The 21,328-nt window shown below is 34.9% G+C and overlaps 1 protein-coding gene across 50 annotated transcripts in view; it reads right to left on the bottom strand.

The window, feature by feature from the left end:
• Window positions 1-21,328, bottom strand: part of ABI3BP (ABI family member 3 binding protein) — a 259,305-nt gene that overhangs the window by 109,164 nt on the left and 128,813 nt on the right. For 38 of the 50 annotated variants that reach the window (XM_088793875.1, XM_074332670.2, XM_088793881.1 and 35 more), the window contains exons 7-14: window positions 20,094-20,142; window positions 19,056-19,127; window positions 18,366-18,458; window positions 13,065-13,142; window positions 11,083-11,157; window positions 10,260-10,334; window positions 9,371-9,442; window positions 8,814-8,888 (exon numbers count right to left, since the gene is read on the bottom strand). In XM_088793875.1, the coding sequence (XP_088650001.1) occupies window positions 8,814-8,888; window positions 9,371-9,442; window positions 10,260-10,334; window positions 11,083-11,157; window positions 13,065-13,142; window positions 18,366-18,458; window positions 19,056-19,127; window positions 20,094-20,142 (589 nt within the window). The remainder of the gene's footprint in view (window positions 1-8,813; window positions 8,889-9,370; window positions 9,443-10,259; window positions 10,335-11,082; window positions 11,158-13,064; window positions 13,143-18,365; window positions 18,459-19,055; window positions 19,128-20,093; window positions 20,143-21,328) is intronic. The other 12 variants (XM_088793895.1, XM_088793912.1, XM_074332762.2 and 9 more) reach the window with 4 other exon arrangements.

Here is a 21,328-nt window from a genome sequence, read left to right as displayed (position 1 = left end):
GTCAGATAGGTAATAGACTTATTGGTGTTATCACTTTTTGAGGTATACAAATGTCTAATCACTATCTTGTTTTTGTACACCTAAAATTAATTTTAAAAATCATGAATAAATGCCACATCTGTCTTTGTTAACCTAACTCCCACATTTCCCTTTAATTTAGTGACACTACACTGCCTTTCTTATATTTTATATTTGTCCCAAAAGATGGCATTTATCTACCCTCTTTCTACTTCTTTTCCATATTTGCAATTCCCTTCCATTCTGGAGTTTACAAGCCAGGCAGCTTTCTTCCCTTTGGTTATTCTCAGAAGGCACTCTACTGGGGAAAGGAGCTCTCCTTGCATCATTCTCTGGCAATAGTGGCTCATGTCTAGAAGTTCCTAGATGCCAGGGACCTCTTACTTCCAAATATTTTCTCAAATATGCTTAAGATTAAAATAGCACATTTGCTGGCAGATTTGGTCCTTGATATTTCTATTTCTGGAGTTTCTAAATGTTGAATAGTAAAGAACAAGAGTGATAAAAACACACAAACTCCAGTTGCTGGAAGTTTTATAGTATTTGAGCAGCTTTTAGAAGTACTCCATCACCTTATTTTATTCATAGGTTAAAAAACAGATACTATTAACAGGTGTGAGGTGATATCTCATTGTGGTTTTGATTTGCATTTCCCTAATAGTTAGTGAAGTTGAGTATTTTTTCATATATCTGTTGGCTGTTTGTATGTCTTCTTGGGAGAAATGTCTAGGTCCTCCACCCATGTTTTAATTGGATTGTTCATCTTTTTGTTGTTGAGTTGCATGAGTTCCTTATATACAGAGGGTGCCAAAAAATGTATACACATTTTAAGAAAGAAAAACTGTATTAAAATTGTAATACTCAATATATACTGATAACAAAAGATGAATACAAGTCACGTTTGACTTCTGCAATTACAAGAGGTGCTCAAAGTGGTTACCATCAGCATCCAGACACTTCTGATTATGGCAAACTATTGCTTGAGCAACGTTGACCAAAGTGTCCACTTGTATATGTTTTTTTTCCGCACCTCTGGTTTTTTGGACATTAGCCCCTTATCAGAGGCATTGTTTGCAAATAGCTTCTCCCATTCAGTTGGTTGCCTCTTTGTTTTGTTGATATATTTCAGTAGATGATTGGATAAAGAAGATGTGGTATATATACACAATGGAATATTAGTCTGCCATAAGTAAAGATGAAATACTGCTATTTGTGACAACATGGATGGATCTTGAGACTATCATGCTAACTGAAAGAAGTCAGACAGAAAAAGTCGAGAACCATATGACTTCACTCATATGTGGGATGTAAAACTGAAAGCAACAAAGGAACAACACGAACAAAGAAACAAAAACTCATAGATACAGACAACAGTTTAGTGATTACTGGAGGGTTGGGGGGGAGGGTGAATGGTTGAAGAGGGTGAAGGGGGTCAAATATATGGTGATGGAAGGAGAACTGATTCTGGGTGGTGAACGCACAACGTGATAATATAGATGATATATTATAGAATTGTACACTTGAAACCTATGCAATTTTACTAACCATTGTCACCCCAATAAACTTAACTAAAAAAAAAAATCTATCTATCTATCTATATATATATTTGATTATATATATTTACATATATACGACTATGTATATATTTGACTATATATGTATTTGACTATATATATTTAACTATATATATGTGTATATATATATTTGACTATATATGTGTGTGTGTATATATATATATATATATATATATATTTGACTCTGAAGCAATAGACGTCAGAGGAGAGGACAGTGTGGAAATAGACTTCTTTAAAAATCAACAGCTCTTGATTTATTTACAAAATTCTTGTACATGTACTCTTGTAACAGAGTAAAATGCATGAAATGGTTAGGCACCCATGGTTTTTAAAAGGCTATAAAACTGATAAATAGCTATGAGTTAGGGGTGAACCCTTCCATTTTTCAGACAATCTACGTGCTATCATGCATTATTGTTTAGAGGCAAACATCTTTTGTCACCAATATTTACTCTGGTGGATGAAATGCTCCAGCTGTTTGGCATTAAGCACTGTCCCTCATCTTGCATTCACAGAATGTAAATGGGACCAAAAGTTGTAGGAGAAATCTAATGTGAGTGAAATAGGTAGTTCAAATTAAAGGTTATAAAAATCAATATTAGTTTCTTTCAAAAAACAGTAATGACTTATAATAACTAAATTTTACTTTTACATTTCTCACAGAAAAAAATATTATACTACAAAATAAACCATGCTACCATTTGCTCCTTGGCTCTTAACTTCCTAAAACCACATTGTTAAATTATGTTTCGCTGGTTGTACATTTTACTTTTACTTTTTAAAAACTAATTAGATGCAAATTCCATAATAAAAATGCTCTAATATTGCTCCGGAAACATATGATTGCATGCAGACAAGGCATTTTCAATCATCAAGAATTTACCAATTTATTTCATTCAAGGTCCATGAATATTAATAACTATGTGAAAGACTTTCATTATTAAAAGTAAATTCTTAGACGAAAAACCTCATTAGGACAGAAATTATGTCTGTCATGCTCATTATGCACTCCAAGGTTTATTTACCCCAAAGTCTGGTACATAGTACAGACTAACTAGGATTAATTGGCAAGATGCCCATTCCAATGAACAAATAACAATGGTTTGACAGTTGGGTAGTTTATGCTCTTAAAGATAAGTGAGAATAAATGAACAGGTCCTTTATTTTATAATACACATACATGGGCATACAAATCTCTTCCTCTACTACACAATTATCTATGATATGCTTGTGGGGCCATACCCTGCCATGGAAACAGAATCCTAAAAACATATGAAGAAGCAATGGAAAAATGCAACAGGACTATCAGTAAGTAGCTGGATGAGAAAAGCTTTCATAAACACCACACACAGAGTTCTCAGTACCATTTAAAAAAAATAAATAATGCTTTCTTCAGTGCATGGAAAAATAAAATCCCTCTCTAGTTAACCTTGAAATTTGTGGAAATTTTGCCTGCAAAAAAAAAAAAAAAAGAAAAGTTCATGAAACAAAATCAAAGGCTGAGGCTATAAATCTCTTAGAGGCCACAGTAAATCTGTAAACCATCTGCTGCACTTAAATTCTATTTTCCTGCTTTCAAAGCGTCAACACCACCACTCATTCTTTCTTCTTCTCCTCTTCTCGGGCTTCATCCAGTTGGGTGGGCCAGATCTACACCAATCAACACCTCACAGGCGGGCAATAATGTCCAAATGTAGAGGTCAACCTCTTTTTAACCACTCTGAGCAAACCACCTGTGGCCCAAACAGTATAGGGCTCCTTGGGCCTGCTGATCAGTTCAGCTTTCAAGTGTTTAAATAACTGATAAGAGCTTAAGTGCATATAACAATTTATTAAAATTCTACAAAGTACTAAAAGAACTAAACACTGAAAATAATTAGCAATGAACTTAGTGGAGTCTAATGAAAAGATTAAGGCCTGCCATCCCCAGTCTGACTGTCAAGGGAAGTCTCTAAAGATAACTGTTTACTGTTCAAGGGGAAATAATTATGCCAGAAGAAGTCATTCATTGTCTTAGTAATGAGTCTCGGTAGAGACGGAGGGAAAAATTAATTTGTCTGGACACGTTGGGGGGAGAAAAGGCAGGAGAATTTTCTAAAGGTAAAAATAAACACATTGAATCATCCTGGGTTATATAAAGAAACCATTTTCTTTATTTGATTTGGGTTTTAAATCCCTCCTGGTACTAAATGATGTGTTTTTTTGTGTGTGTTTTTTTTAAGAGGATGATCAAGTAAATTAAGGAAGCTTAACTTTGATGCCATTATTAAGCCAGAACCAGAAAGTTGATTTCTGTCCATCCCCTCAAATCATATAAGGACTTTAGAAATCATGCATACACCCCATGTATGGGATGATAAATACACCGCATTTACGCTGGTTCTTCTACCTCTGATATCCACAGAAAACACAGAATGCTGGTCAGGGCATCATTTTATTCCCTGAGTCTAGGCAGGGTGTGCATGATACAGGCTGCCACTCTAACTGAACAGCATGGCTGTGTGATACAATTTAGCATCTCTGCCATAGAGTTAATAGGGCATCAGGCCATTCCCATGGGATTGCAGGGCCTCTTCGAATAACATAGCGTATGTGCTTTCCATTCTCCATAAAACTTTTTACACAAGTGAAATGAAAAGCCAAGAATCATTTGGTATGCTCCTGTGTATATAAGCTTAGAGTCTTTTTTCTTCTCTCTTCCTCCTTTCCTTTCTTTTTATCAATGAAATAATTTATTGCTGTTATTATTACTGTCTGCAGCAATTCAGGAAGTTTGGGATGGGCAGTACAGTGGGAAGGGAATGCATTCAATGAACGAGTCTACTGGGTTAATAAAATGATAACAGGGCACTCTTTATGTACTATGGATTAGATTAAGTGATTTACAGTTATTTCTAAGACATAGCAACCCAATGAAAAAAATTATATATTACTGCCATTTAATAGATGTGGAAACTGAGGTTCTAAGAGGTTAAATCACTTGTCTACGGCCACATAAGTGGTAAATAGTTGAGCTAGTTATTAACCCAGCTCTGACTCATCCTATAGTTCACAGATTAGTGATCACATTCACAATGAGAATAAACTTCAGGGACTGGTCAGCCTTTCCATACAGTCTACTTGATGCGTCTTAAAAATCTAGAAGGCACCTTGCTCTAATAAGAACATTTAATTTACTTGTTGTGCTTTGCTGGGAAAATTTCAAAGCAAATATATGACACTGTTTCAGTTTTAATATGGACTGGTTTGTTGGAGAGATTCAGAAATAAATGAATAAATATCTAGTTTTTGCTCCTCTATGCACTTGGAGGCAAGTCTGTCACATATCTCCGTAAGATAAAAGAAAATAACACTCTTTGCTTCCAGGGACTTCTGGAGAATCAGTATGATCATATAAATACAACCCTTTGAATCTCAATAGAAAACTGCTATGTAAATACACAATTGCATTATTCCAGTGAATAAATAATCCAATAAGTATGTGCACATATGTGCAAATGCACAATTCGTGGGGTGGGGGATGAAGGTACTGAGAACTTTTCTAAACTCATTCTATGATAACGAAGAAATCATAGTCATCTGACCACCTCCCAAAAGAAATCATAGTCACCTGGCCACCTCCCATACGACCAATTCTACTGCATCATTAGAAAGACTGACTTTTCTGAATGATTGTCACAAGCACAAAAGTATTTCTAAAATGTGGACAACCTTCTTTTAATACAGACTTTATAAGTTTGCATTCCGGCATGTAATTATAGAGCAGTTTTTTTATGATGTCCTTTCTATAATTTAAGGAGACTTGGATTTGCCAAGGAAATCAAAATTAATCAATCCTACTTAAATGTACTTTAGAGAAGATTTCACACAACATACAATTCCAAATCATGAGATCACAAAATGCTGAATTAATGAAAGATTAGGGCAAAAGGGCTGAAAGTGGGGAAGAATATGTTTGATGACTACCCTTCTCAGATTTCCTGGAATATTCCAAATTCCAAATACCTTGTCCCACTCCTGTCATAAACTATTGAAATGACCCAGGGATTTCAATATTCAGCATGCAAGTTAGAATTTTCACATAGCTTTTTATATACAAACGTAATACAGATGTCCTTTAGAGAGCATGCATTCTGATGATTTGATACGAATATGAAGTAATTGTGGAAAACAAATACAGTAAATACTGAAGCAAAATGAATTTTATAAAGTGTATTGATAAATCATGTTTAATGGAAATACAAAGAAAAGTGGTTCCTGGTATCCAGGGCTCATCTGGCACTCACAGCTAGGCTTGGTCTTTTCCTGCTGACCATCAACAGTTTGAGAGAACACCAATATCAGACAAGACAACTTTGTGACCAAGATGGATGGAGACAAAAACAAGAGCACTCTGTAATCATGGGGAACACAGACAAATGCATGAACACAAAAATGACTGTCCCCGTATTCTGGCTACTATGACTAACTGCTGCTTCTTTACCCATCATGACTTTAGCTTCACAGTGTTCTTTGTGCCTTCTAGTTAAGAATGATGAAGATATTTAATCACAGAATTACTCCCACTTTCATACAGCATCTAATCCAGAGCAAAGTTTCACTTCCTTGGACCCTCCCTAGAGTCACCTAACACAAGACCAAATCATGCAATATGTCCTCTCCAATACCGTTACTATGAGATCCCACAGTTATTCATGGTATGCATTCTTCATTGTGGGAATAAGTAAATAAAACTAACTTTGTTCAAATGCAGGTATGTTCTTGGTATTTTGTTTTTGTTTTCTGGCTGAAGGGCAGAGTAAGTATAGATGCATTGTATCCCAACAGAGAAAACAAAATGTGTTAATTTTGCCATAATAATGTTATTATTTCTTTTTTTATATATATCATTTCATTTCCTCATGTCTTCAAAGTGTATAATAACTAAAAATGGGACCAGTGGTTTTATGGACCAGCATCAAATACTGGCTCTCCCTCCCTCTCTTCTTAATTCTCAAAACAATTGTATTAGGAAGTCATGTGAGTAATTGGAAAATAAAATAGTCATATACATTGAAACTAAATAAGAAATAGAAACTTAGCACATGTATGAATTCACACAAAATCAGTCACAAAAAGCAAGAAAGGCTGGAATAAACGAAAGGATAGCATGAATTTATCAATTCTTTTAAAATAAAAAATAATGCATGTGATAAATTTTAATTTGAAATTTAACATGTCACAAAGATGCCACAGAACTCTTATACAAGAGTTAGATGTAAGCATGTGTGTATTAGCAGAAATTATATACGAAATCACCTACTTTGAGAAACCAGTCTTATATTGATTTTGAGGCCTCTTATAATTAACCACACTTGATGATTAATATCTGCATCATGTGAAATATTACAGATTGCAGTGATAAGTCAGTGCTTCTCAAACTTGAGTGTTCATACAAATTATCTGGAGATACTGTTAAAAAGCAGATCCTGACTCAGCAGATAAGGAGCAGAACCCCAGACTCTGCCTTTTTAACCAACTCCCTAGTGATGCCAATGCTTCTGGTCCAAGGATCATACTAAGTAGCAAAGATATAAAAGTTAAACATTGTAAGGGAAGACTAAGGTGTTTCTGGGGGCTCATGCCTGCAATCATTACCCACTGAACTGTTACAGCCCATGACAAGCCCCAACATGTCATCCAGAGAAGGTTGGCAGGTTGGCAGTTGGAGTTTCTCTGGCAGCCTAAGGTTGCCTGGGCAGTAGTGTGGCAGCTGAATAATACAACTGCTTTCTGTTGCATTAGCCTCTATTTATACTCCAACAGGGCAAAACCAGAATATTCATCTTCTGACATGAAAGGCGAAAGGAACCCTGCCTTTATTGAGATTTCTTATCTTATTTATCTATCTTCTTATTCTTTCTCAAACAAGTCCTCTGCTGGATTCCTTCCTGGAGACTTCCACAACATGTCGGAATATTTAACTTCATTGTATGAACTTCTAACTACACTATCATATGTGCTAAAAAAAAAAAAAAAATCACACTGGAAGGTACACAAAAAATCACAATAGAAACAATTAAAACAAAAATCATGGAAGTAATCACACTAAATTGTTTCTGAGATTTTTTATAATTCTCATATACTTAATATTCTCTTTAATTGACTGCTAGACATCAATTAAATCACCACCCACATCAGAAAAAAAGATATATAGGAGAAACCTTCTTAATTTAGAAAAATCTATTTTTAAGAAAGGGAAGCAATATTCCTCAATCAGTTTTAGGGGTGGAACACAAGAATTCTCAAGAGAAAAAAGCCGATCACCATAATTTACAAAAGAATAAACTAAGATCCTGAAGAAAAGTAGATAAAAATAGCTAATATATATGGTTATTGGGGAAGTCAGAATTGGAACCAAAGTCCATTATTAATTTCTTCCCTCTATATCACAATATGCTTAGTATGCTTAGAGATTTTAGGATTTAGCAATAATATCTTGCACATTGTAAACTTTCAAATATTCATTTCTGAAAAAGAAGTGAATATACAGCTGCAAGGGAAACATTAAGTTCATACCATTAAATCAGACCCATGATGATGCTTCTTATTTTTGCTACCACTTTCATGTCACTAAAGAGATCTCTACAGAATCAATGAGCCAATTTGTAGTTCATCTTCTAGTCAAATTTCTAATTATTTGTCCAAACATTAAAATACAGGTCTTATATACCACATATCAGTGAAATCACATGTATATAAACCAAAAACAACAAAAGAACAAGACAAACAAATGAGAAACAGAAACTCATAGACACAGACAATAGTTTAGTGGTTACCAGAGGGTAAGGGGGGAGAGGGGTGGGAGATGAGGGTAAGGGGGATCAAATATATGGTGATGGAAGGAGAACTGACTCTGGGTGGTGAACACACAGTGGGATCTATAGATGATGTAATACAGAATTGTACACCTGAAATCTATGTAATTTTACTAACAATTGTCACCCCAATAAATAAAATAAAAAATACAGGTTTTAAATCAAATGCAAAACCATTTTGCTTTGGTACTGAGGAAAAAAAGAGATTCATTTAAGTATCAAGAATGCATTATAGCTTTACCATTTACTAGAGACTACATTGGTACTCAACCAAGGAACCTATAAAAATAAAACCTGTAAAATATAAAATCTACAAAAATAAATATTGTTGTTCCAATCTATTTTTAAAAATGAATGCAATTACCAGTTTGAGGAGGTAGAACTTTGGAATCTTCAGATGTTTTAGTTGTAGGTACAATCCATGGCTTTTCACTTGAAGCTATAGCAAAAAGAAATGAAACTTGCTGAAGATTTTTTCGGTAGGACAAAGAGACAGAAATAGGTTGCTGCTATGATTAAGTGACTATCAGAAGCCTGCAATTAAACACACACATGAATCAGATCAAAAGCCATCATATATTAAGAAGAAATCAATATGTACCCATCCCAAGAGCATTGGGTTAATGAGTAGAGAGACCAGAGTTTGGCATCAAACTCTCAATGTTTTTGAGGACAGAAAACTAACTGAATGGGTTATATGTAATTAACAGACTGATGATGGTTACTAAATTTGTAAAATATCCAATCAGAAAAATAGGTTGCTTTTTAAAAAATTAAACCAAATCAACCACTTGTTTGGCTGAGTTAACCAAAATCATCAGTTTATTGAGGTTTGTAAAGGTAGGACCCCATAAATGTGTCCTCAAGAATGAAGCAATCACCACCCACATCTTAACAGCAGATTTCAGGTGCTGTTATTACCCAAGGTGTCCCCTGGTTTCTCAAAAGGGAAGGGTGTTTTTGCCTGCGGAAATTCTGGAAGTCTTTTCGGAGCTGTAATGAAACATAAGAAATGTTATGACTTGAGGTGCAAGTAACAGAGAAAAGATTTTTTTTTTACTCTCAAGCTTTCTAAAACACAAAACAAACAAAAAGGCAAATTACTCATGTTAAGGAAGGAACTGTTAGTAATAAAGCTTAGTTTTCTATTTTTTTAATATTCAAACCACTATATTTGAGGAATTGGGCTCTTCTTTTCACCTTTATTGAACTAGCTTCCTAATTTCTTCAGCTGTGTATGTGTGCTCTTAGATATATTTCATTTAAACTCAAATCAAGCACCAAACACATCGGAACCAGAAAATATCCATCTAGTAGCTTTTAAAAATAGAATTTTGGTAACTACATGGCTTTATATTTAATACCTCACCTCCAACAACTCTTTTAATATTGCATGCGTGAAGAAATTCTAAGAATTTTAAGAAGCAGTCTACATAAATATTATAAATATATCTTCTATCTGAAGAGAAACAATTGAATAAAAAGATACTCAGAAAAAATAGAAAAGAATTTCATTTTTTATTCAGTGACAATGATCTGGAATTAAAAGAATCAAATATAAAATCAAAATATGACCAGCAAAAAGAAAAACAGAAGGATTTGCCATAGAGACAGACTCTTTAGTATTCTAATTATAATAGAGATCTTATAACATTTAAAAAATTTAATGTTGGAGAGCTTATTGTTTTATAAGCACCTGTCCCTTCTTTCCTTTGAGGAGATAAATTTGAATAAATTAACCTCAATCTTCTTTCAAGCATGCATAAGATTTCCAACGTAATAATAAGCTGCAGTGTTTAATAATTTTTACCTAGAGTGCTCAGTGGCAATTCAAACCTAGGTATTAGGATAGTTTGCCATGTTTCCGGGTTTCTTTCGCTGAGAACTACAATAAAGAAGAATTCAGTTAGCAACTGTATGAGTTGGGATTTGACGCTGTGGCTTAACCATGATCACATGACAATGCTTATAACAAAGTGTGCACCGGCCACCTGATGCCTTTCATGGAAACAGTTGGCTTTCCCTGGAAAAGTTTTACACAGTGGTTAAAATTTGAAGGTACACTTTCAAAGGGCCGTGGTGTGACATGGAAGATCAACATCACAAGTACAAAAAAAAAAATACATGCAGCTCCTTTTCTTCAGGAGATGAGAACCAAGCAACTTAGATTCTCTTGGGCGAAGAAGGAGCTATAACATGCGTGACACGGAATTCTTATTAGAAAGCATGACACTTTGGGTGATTCTCCTCAGGTTTAGTACACACAAGACTTGGAAAAGCCAATCAAAACAGAAAGCACAGATACAGTCAAGACTTGCAGATTTCCCCCACTCATCAAAGCTTTGCGGGTTAAAAGACTGGCACTTGGTTTTTCTGTACATCCCAAGAGACTGGTGAAAAAGATGTGTAGTTAACATCTACCATCCAGAGCTGCTTAGAATATCAGTCAACAGGCTCAAGGCATGTTGTTAACTCTTTAATGGCTTTGGTCCAAGAAATAGGAAGATTAACTACTGCCAGTAAGGAGGGGAGAGATGGGGGGAAAGTTAAAGTATTGGGTTACTTTTCTATGAGTGTTGGGAGGATTTTTTGGTTTGCTTGTTTGTTTTGGAAAAAATAATTCTTAGAATTACCCAATGTTGTTTCTGAAATGTCTAATGCACTAGACACAGTGGGTTTAGTGGTTCTTGGGACCGATTCAGGAGTCACTGGAAGGTAAAAAAGACATCTTTACAAATTAAGATAAAATGATGAGGCATCCAAAGACCACATGACACTCGTTGTCCTTTAGAATTAGTAACTGACATTTACGTAACTCAATACTTTTCAAGTTACTTGTGCTAAAGACTCCCAGGCTTGCCCCAGGTACCTGAGCTGAAATTCCTTCATGGGTTTGGTCCACTTTCAATGTATTCCAAAAAGGATATTGAACTGACCTCCATGAAAGCACTTATCAGATTAATCATAATGTTTTATTTGTCTGTCTTTTTCGTTCTCTTTCTCTTCAGGCCTTAGCACAATGCCCAGAGTATAGTAAGCAAGCCCATGATAAATGTTTATTAAATGAATTAATAAATGGGCAAATAAAACAATGACCCAGGGCAAAAAAGTTTTATTTAGAAGATTATAAGATTTCCCTCTTTCAAACTGCAGTCAACGTGCAAAGTTGACTGCATGTTGGGTTCAAATTTGACTGAGTTCAAATTATGATAAGCATTCAAAGGCTTAGCCACAAGTTTGTTCCAAGTGCTAGATCAAAGGCAAAGATAACTTTGGGTAAATAGTTTTCAAGAAGTAAAAACCAGGATCACTGAGATCTGGAATGAATTGTGAGCTAGAAAATTCCAGAATTTTGCAGGGTAAGGACATGTGATAACACAATAACACTGAATAATAAGTGACGGTGTTTGACTAAGTGTTTCTGAAGTGGAAAATTCTGAGGAAGTTTGGCAGAAAACTAAGAAATCTGTAGACTCTCCCATGAAATACTGTGCCAAGAGAAGAAAGTATAATTGGGTAGAATCTTTGGGGCAGAAAAGAACTTGGAGCCATCCGCTGGGTCATGCCTATGTTTTTCTTGGTATTTCAATATAATTGTATTGAAATCATAAAACTACCTAGGAATTTCGTTCAAATAGATTATTTCAGCAGCTTAAATAGGTACTACTTCTGCCGCAACTTCTATGAAGGTGAGAGATGGAAGGTCTTCTTGCTCTATCCAAAATATCCTTACCTGAATAGGTTTCTTGAAATTAAGTTATTTTATCTCCTCACTAATTTTTATCTTCTCTGGACCAGTTATCAGTCCCAGAGTTTAGTACGAGGTAAATATCACTAATATTGCAATTTATAGCAATTTTGTGGATTAAAAAATTCACTTTAGATTTGGGTTACTTTGCTAAATGTGGATCTGAGGGAATTCTCAGATGTTTGTTTCACTGAGTCCTAGATGAGGTGGTATTGCTCTGGCAAAAACTCTGTAGTTCAGGGAATAATGTATCCGGAGTGGGCTGGACTTGGGCAGTTCATTCATAGAAGAAATGCTGAATATTTATTTGTTTGTAACGGCTGACAAACTGTGGGGAAAATGCATACCGCATTTGTTCTTTAAAGGATTTTAACTGAACTATTACATAATCCCTACATTAGGATTGTTAATCTTCCAGAAATATTGTTGCTGAACAATTCCAGCACACTTTCATAGATCTCAAGCTACAGATTTGTGAAGGATAATGGCATTTTGCTAAATCAACCACTTATGAAAATGAAGGAATGAAAAATGGTCTCACGTCTTCATATAAAAGGAAAGTACCAAAACCAGGTATTACATTTTAGCATAAAAATATTTCAGAATGTTGAGGTAGTCACTTTCACTTAGAGTAAAAATACATCTTCCATATTAGATACTAGTTATACGATTCATCTGTTGTTTTCTGCATCTGTTTTTCCAAACATTAGATTAAGGACATAGGATCTCCTATCATTTTGTGCTTATGAGCAAAATGAATTTCCCACTGGCTCTTCACTGAAAAAAAAGTACAGGCTTGTCAATCATTTACTATTTGAAACCATATTACTTATTCTCTCAAAGTTAACAACAAGGGGATCACATTACCTGTTATGGGCTGTGCTGGGATTTTTTCTACCTTTGGTGTTTTAGATTCAGCAGGTAATGCTAAGGTTTCATTCTTAGCTAGAAAAAAAAGTCAGAGAACAAACAATTTACCTCACTTCCTTATAACACAGTGTCCAAATATAATTCATTCAAAACAAAATCAAGTAACAAACTATTTCCAGAATTCTATTTGGCTCTTATCCCATCCCACCAGGCAATTAACAAATTTACTATGCATTTCTACCGGGGAATAGATGACAGTCTTCAGAATTCCTTGTCATTAACCCTAGGTAATTAAGATCTAAGTTGGCTATGGAATGAAAAAGAAAACAAAACCCAATACTTGGAAAACACTCCAATCATTCTGATTCATTGTTTCTGGAAGGCATAGATTGTATTGCAAATACTCCCTGGAATTTTACATTCAAGTACTCCTAATTAAAAAAAAATCAATGAATAGAAAATTTCCATTATTATGCATGGTAAAACATGTAATAGGGTATGACACTGAAATTTTAGAAAAGCACAAATAACACACACGGGAAACTAAATTATTTGAAAATATTTGTTGCAAAAGAATACCAACAGTAATTTATTTGAGCCTTATGTTAACAAAGACATTTTCTTTGGGTTACTGTGCGAATTCAGTGTAAAGAATATACTCAATATTTTTCCTTCTTTAGACAACTATTCAGAACCTACCTTCTAAAATTTAGGTATTCTTTTTCAAAGAAAGTACATGTCTATACCAGAGTTTCCCAATGATTAAGATAGTCTCCATTTAAAATGGATTAACTTGATTCATCTATTTAGCGCACGGAATCAGTGACCTACTTGTAATATTTTGAAATAGTCTAGTGGCATGAGAAATTTCATTCATCTTTGAGATACCCTGATCATATCACCTTGAACTCATTATAATCAGATGGGAATTTTTAGAGTCCTCAGGCTGTACAGGAACTTCTTGGGTTTCTCAACTTTGGCACTATTGACACTTTGGGCTGGAAAATTTTTTGTTGTGGGAGCCTTTCCTTTGCTGTAGGATGTTTAGTAACACCTCTGGCCTTTACCCACTGGACTCCACTAACACTTCCATAGTGGTGGCAACCAAAAATGTCTCCAGACATTGCCAAATATCCTCTGGGGGACAAAACTGCCCTCTGTGGAGAACTATTGGTCTAACATGTTCTCTCAAATCTCTTTGAAGATGCAAATTTTGTAACCTTTTTCTGCAGTTCATATCACTGCTGTAAAGACCCTTTGTTTCTTCTCAGTTAACACAGGCACAAAATATTTTTTTACTTCTGATAGGCAAAGACAATTATAAAGTCATCCCTTCTACAATGTCAATAGAAGCCAATCAATTTTTAACCTATATTATGGAAGCATACAATAGATTCCTACGTACAGCTAATTATTTTTAGAAGTGATTTAAAATGCTAGAAATAGGTGTCACAAGTGCTACATACTTGCCACATCTAATAGCTAAGTGTGTGTTCTGAATTCATGTGCACATGAAGTTGCATTGCTTATTTGCACCCCAGAAATGTTTAATACCATCATTCGAATTAATTTAGCAGAAGGGACTCTATTTCTGGAATAACTAAGAAACAGATCCAGCAGAAATTTATGAAAAATTCTTTTTTTTTTAATTTCTAAATTTTATCAATATTGCTTCCTGTCTTTTTCAGAGTCACAGTTTTTGTTTAAAACCATTGTGATTGCTAGCCCAGGAAAAGACATTCAGGTTACAAATTTTTATGAGCTCTGGTCTTGTTATTTTCAGCATGTAACATAGGAAGGTGTTTGTTTTTATTTTTTAAATATAAGATTATAAGGTTTTTCTTTAATGTTCTCTTTTTTCCAGTGTTCTCTTAACCTTTGCCACACCTTTGCTAATCCTCACCTTCCTGTGTAACATCATTCGTTCTTGGTGGTTCGCTGGCTGAGTTGGACTGTCTATCTATCTGTCTGTCTATCTATCTGTCTGTCGATCGATCGATCGATCGATCGATCGATCTACCTACCTACCTTCTGTCTATTTATTTTTAACCTCCAGATCCTAGACTTTCATGCAATACTCTGAATTGCTTTGCTTTAGCTCCTTATAGTTTAAACATACGCTTAGCTAGCAATCACATTAACAAAATTAAGCTGTTAATGAAGAAAAAATTGTAAACTACCTTCCCAAGAGATATTTACATCCTTTACACATCACTGATTCCTTAGAAAGACATACTGTGTTTCTAAGTAAGGCATTTCAGGAGTCAGAGAATTTGGTAGATGGAGAAGATATTTGAATGGGGACTCTTCATGTCTCGCATCAACCCATGAGCATTCACCTACACTAGCTATGTACAACTGAAGTTCTGGCAATAGCAGAGTAAAATGCCATCAGAACAGCCTAAAACCCAGGAAATTCCTTTTCCTCTCTGATTCTTCTGTACCTTTTTTCAACACACTTGTTTCCGTTAATTTTGGCGAGCTAAATCTTGGGTTTGGCAAACCCTTTGTATGTCCCTGGGAGGTGTGGGTGTAATAGTAGCTTTCTTGTTTATTTCTTTCATTATTCACACCATGTGTTCTTAGAACAAAAGCTATTAATTTCTTGATGTCCCATGATGGGCCCTGCTGGAATGAAGATTTTATTTTTAGAGTTCTCCTCAAAAAATAGGACTTTTCTGAAATGTAATGATAAATAACTTCAGGAAAGTTTATTTCTCTCAACGTGATATAAAGACATTGATGCTCACACTGTTTATGCTCACAGTCTTCATAAAAAACAGTAAATTTAAATGTAATTTTTAAACACAGTATGTTAAGATGTTACATTTCATGGATTTACTAGACATTTTCAAACATACTGGCTATCAGTCTCTTTAATCCATAAGAAATTTGTCATGTATTAAATTTAAGATAGGTGTTTTCCAAGAAATACAAGTTTGAAAATATATTTACTATTTGAACAGAATATTTCTTCATTAAAATCACATTCAATCCTGAAGCTTTAGTGAATCGTATCAGGAAAACAAAAGCAAAACCAAACCAAACAGAAATTCACTGTTTAATTCTCTAAATCAAAGAAAACAATAGACTGAATTGATAATAAGGTAGCCTGTGGAACTTTGCAAAAACCAAAAAAATTAGGAAATATCACTCAAGACTAAGAACTAAGGAATAAAGCACATTCTAGTTCAAGCAAATGAAGCCTGGACTCACTTGTATACGCTGTTGGTAGTAATTCACTTTAGGTAACAGATATGAATATTTTACAGTAAAAATATAAGGAGTGTGCAAAATCACAGAGATTTCCTGGCAAATATTTTCACCCCTTAATAAAATGATGATGTGTAAGCTTTGGAATGTTTTTCTAAAATTGTAAGTCTAATAGTCCACATATTAAGTGCTCTTCTACCCACTTCAGGCTTTGCTCGGAGAACTTAGGAGTTCTCACCTTTTAAAACTGTTACAGTCTGATTGTCTAGCATCAAACAAGCAAACAGGTCAGGTTTCCAACAAGGGAAAAAAAATTAAATCTGAAGTCCCAGTAGGGCCGGGTCCTATGTCTGTGTCACTCACCATTATCATCCTCACCATCCTGCAGTTCTGGCACAGATTGATGCTTAGTAAGTATTTGTTGAATTAATTCTGCCAATCAGGGGCTTGCGCCTCTGTTTTTGCTTCCATACAGTATGAAGATTCAATTTTGTAAATGCTAAATTTCTTAGCTGATGCCTACTGCAGGGAAAATAATCTGCATTTTTAAGTCTTCTTCAATTGCTAACTTCCATATTTATCAATAGGCCAATACATTCTCCATAGACTTTAGAGAGGTGGTTCTCAAAGCATGGTTCCCAGACCAGCAATGCCAGCATCTCCGGGGTGCTAGTAAGAAATGCAAATTCTCAGGCTCCACGCCAGATCTATTGAATCAGTAACTCTAGGGTGTGCCCAGCAGTCTGTGTATTCACAAGCACTCTAAGACATCTGATGCTCCATCAAGTTTGAGGTCCTCTGCTATAGAGAGAATTCAGACTAATTCAGACTAATTCAGATACTCAAACGCAGCAACTAACTTAGCCCAGTGACCACCACAAGTATTCCCTGGGCTTCTTTTAAAGGGTTTTGCTATTTGGTTATTTTTTTTCCAAATTGCTATGTTTTATGTTTTTTTCGACACTGAAATCATATCAGGTGCTTTCTAGAAGTAGGAAGCAGTATCAATCTCAACTAAATAATAATTCTAACAGACCTTACCTTTACATAAGTTCTCATTGAAAGAACCTAGTGGTCCCTTGATAGTACAGTGTAATAAGTATAATTTATAACAATTATTCCATTTGAACATTATACTTATATAAATGTGTGTATTTTGGGTAATTTGATAAATGTTCACTCTTTCATAAGTGTAAATATATTTAATGTTTTATATAAATGTAAAATAACTATTTTCTTATAGAATTTTTTAATATTTTCACTCCAATCTCTCTGCACCTTAAAATAATCTCTCCAATTATTGTTACTGTGGTAAAATACACATAACATAAAATTTATGAACTTAACCATTTTTAAATGTAAAGTTCAGTAATATTAAATACATTCATAATGTTGTGCAACCACCATCTGTCTTCAAAACTATTATTGTCTTGTAAAACTGAAATTCTGTACCATTAAACACTAACTCCCTATTCCCCTCCTCCTTCCACTCCCTGGCAGCCACAAGTCTACTTTCTGTCTTTATGAATTTGACTACTCTAGGTACTTCATGTAAGTGGAATTGTATAGTATTGCTCTTTTTGTAACTGACTTGTTTCACTTAGTATAATGTCTTCCAGGTTCATCAGTATTGTAGCATGTGTCATAATATCCTTCCTTTTTAAGGCTGAATAATATTTCATTGTGTGTATATACACCACATTTATATACACCACGTTTTGCTTATCTACTTATCTGTCGATGGACACTTGGGTTGCTGCCATGTTTTAGCTGTTGTGAATAGTGCTATTATGAACATGGGTGTACAGATATCTCTTTGAGAACTTTTCTTCAATTCCTTTCATTATATACCCCGAAGTGGAATTGCTGGATCATATGGTAAGTCTATTTTTAATTTTTTGAGGAAGGGTCACGCTGTTTCCACAGTAGCTGTACAATTTTACATTCCCATCAACTGTGACATGCCTGTCCTTTTTTACTTTGAGATCCCAGACAACTCATTTGCTAGATTCCTTGGACATTCTAAGAATATTAGTGCTAGTCCTCAAGCACTGCCATGTTCCCAGATAGAATTTTCCTGCTTACCTAATTGTGTCTTGATTGTATCTGAAATCTCAAACATTATGGACGTAGGAAGTTTGACGGTGGTTTCATTAAGACCTGGAATAACAAGGTGGACTGCAAGGAAATAGAAAGTAAAGATAAGAGGAAGAAAATGCATCCTGACATGAAACAAAGCTCAGAGCATCAGATACTAGGACTATGAAGTTTAGCACTTATTTTGCTTTGTCAATTTTAACCCAAACTTCAAAATGTTCGACATACATAATAGTACCTTTTAAACAGAATCTTTTACATATTCAGTACTGAACTAACAAAATCCTCTGGCATTTAATCCATGGACTCAGAAATTGTAGTATGGATGCTTAAGATTTGTGGTGAACAAAGAAAACCATTATTAATAGTAATTTTTAAAAGAGCAGCTCAATATGAGAAAGATTCCCTTGTAACTGCAACAACCTGTGGGGCAGGTAGGATGGGTGCTAGCGTTCCTACCAGGCATGGGCTAGAGTTGTTTCTCTACCGTATTTTGATAGAGGTAGCATCTCTTGGCTCCTAGCCTGGAGTAGACACAGCCAGGATGTTAAACATTGAAAGGAAATGAACCAACATCAATTTAACAGACCTGCTCACAGTGCAAAATTCCATAAAGGCTCCATTATCAAAAATAGCCTGATTTGCTTAATCTAGGTATAGATTTCAAGATAGACTCACCGAGTATTGTTCCTCCAGTGGGAGTTTTATCTGGAGATTTACTTGAAGCCCTGTGAGTAACATTCTGAATCACTGTTGAAATAAGAAAAGATAATAGTGTGAAAGAAAGAAAAAAAATCAGGAAGAAGCAAGAAGCTAATAATGTGAAGCCATCTGCAATGGGGCAGTCTTGATCTAACTTTTCAATTAACAGAAAGAAATTCATTGGGCTGGCTGCACAGCCAACAAAGAACTAGGAGGCACATCTTACCTTGACATCTGTGCCTATAAGTAATTAAAGGCTATTACTCTACAATAAAGTGTTCCATTCTAAGGAACTGAAAATTTCCTTCCTTGTTTCCACTCCCTGCAGCCTACCCAAGTTAAAGAACTATCACAAAATGAGGCAATGACCTAATAAATAATTTAAAATGTATGTTCTCAAAACAAAGAACCTTTGGATAATTCCAATACTAATTGACCCTGTTTTGAGACTTGGGACATTGTGTTTTCTTAAAAGAAGAACTCTTTTAAGTACACAGTCTTTGCTACCAAGAAACTTTCTGGAAATAATAAAGTTAGTTTGATAATTTGAAAAACAAAGTCAAAAGAAAAGCAACTGAATGCTGAAATAAAATAAGACATAATAATTCTTGACATCTGGATGTCTTTATCTATAGTGACCACTAAATCATAGTTTTCATTTCATTAATCCAAATACCCTATTAACTATTTTCCTCATGTATGCTTATTTAACCCTAAACAAAGCCACACATATTTAACTGGCTTTTGAAAATTGAATGCTTCTTATGATTGCTTTGTCCCTAGTTGTCCAACCACTACAACTTGCCAAGACTTGGGTTTTTGGGGCAAGAGCCAAAATTTTACATATTAGCTTCTAATTTACTAGAGCATACTGACTTCTTCAAATTTTTTCTAATGATATATATATAGCATCAGGGAAATTGAGAAAATATGTGCTATGTTTAATTATCTCCGTTAGGAAGTGTATTGAAAATAGTTCTAAACACGTATCCAGAGCAGGCGCGTACAAATTACCTTGCTTGATAATTGTTATTGGGATCAGCTTCCGGGGGACATATGCCGGCTGAAAAGAGAGGAAAGGGGTCAGCTTTTGAGTTAGTGTTAACTTTTTTCAAATAATAATTCAAAGAACTGGAAATAGCCCTTGCTCGTCTTCAATGAAGTCTCCCATGACACTGGTTTAACGGCTGCTGAAAAGATCTTTAGTACATATATACATATAGATCTGCCTCTATTTTGTTGGACTCTCTTGGTTTTTTCCCATGAGAGTCCAAAGATTTGACAGAAGCAGTTTCTTCAGAACTCCCATTAGTTTATTTTACCTACAAACTGCAATGGAAAGAAACTAAATCCTCTGGATTGAATACTAGTTTATTTTCACTTCTTTTGAGATGTGACCCAGCCAAATTCTGTCTTTACATTCCCTCTCAAAAAGCTCTTAAGATACATATTATTTTTTAAAACCAAACATCAATTGTTTGAGTGTACCCAACTGCTGCCATTTTTGGCAGCACATGAGCTGCCAAACACACAACACAACCACCATGAGCTCCTGACACCAAGTATTTCCTTACCTAAGAAAGCAGAGCTGGGAATTGGAGCAAGATATTTCTACTTACAAAGGTCACAGCAGCTAAACTTAACCATTTTGCACATTTTTATGCACTAAGGACCTCAGAACCAAAAGGGCAGTTCCCAGGGGACTGTGCATTCTCTCCTCTCCCAAATTGCCTCAGAGGTCCCACAGGAAGCTTTGATGTCATACAGCTACTTGAACTAGGGACAGGTTTAGTGTCAACAATATAAAGCAGAGTCATTATCAGACAAAACTGTGAGCCAAGGATAAGACAGCCAATGGAGAGACATGAGAACAGGATAAAAGAGGGCAGCAAACATATAGAGAAGAATTAGATTGAGTTAAAGGGGAAGCCGGACATGGGTTTTTTAATGCTTAATTTAACCTGATACATGATATAGATATTCCACATACCAGATCTGCTGATAATTCAGGATGTGCTAAATTGGATACTTACAACATAGTTGTGAGCAAAAGAGACTTGCTAACTTGTTACCATTTTAATAAATGGCATTCCCCATAATAAAGAATGGCCACAACACCAAGTTACTGTTGTCTGTTTTTTTCTTGTATTAAGATCCTTATGTTTAAAAGCCACCAAAAAAGGTTTACTGTTATCAGATTATTTTTAAAAGGCATATATATACCTACTGACCCAGTGCTATCTACTGAA

This window comes from Rhinolophus sinicus, chromosome 17, assembly GCF_057876585.1.
Source record: "Rhinolophus sinicus isolate RSI-liver-muscle chromosome 17, RSI-T2T, whole genome shotgun sequence".
NCBI lineage: Eukaryota > Metazoa > Chordata > Mammalia > Chiroptera > Rhinolophidae > Rhinolophus > Rhinolophus sinicus.
This window is presented reverse-complemented; position numbering and strand designations above follow the sequence as displayed.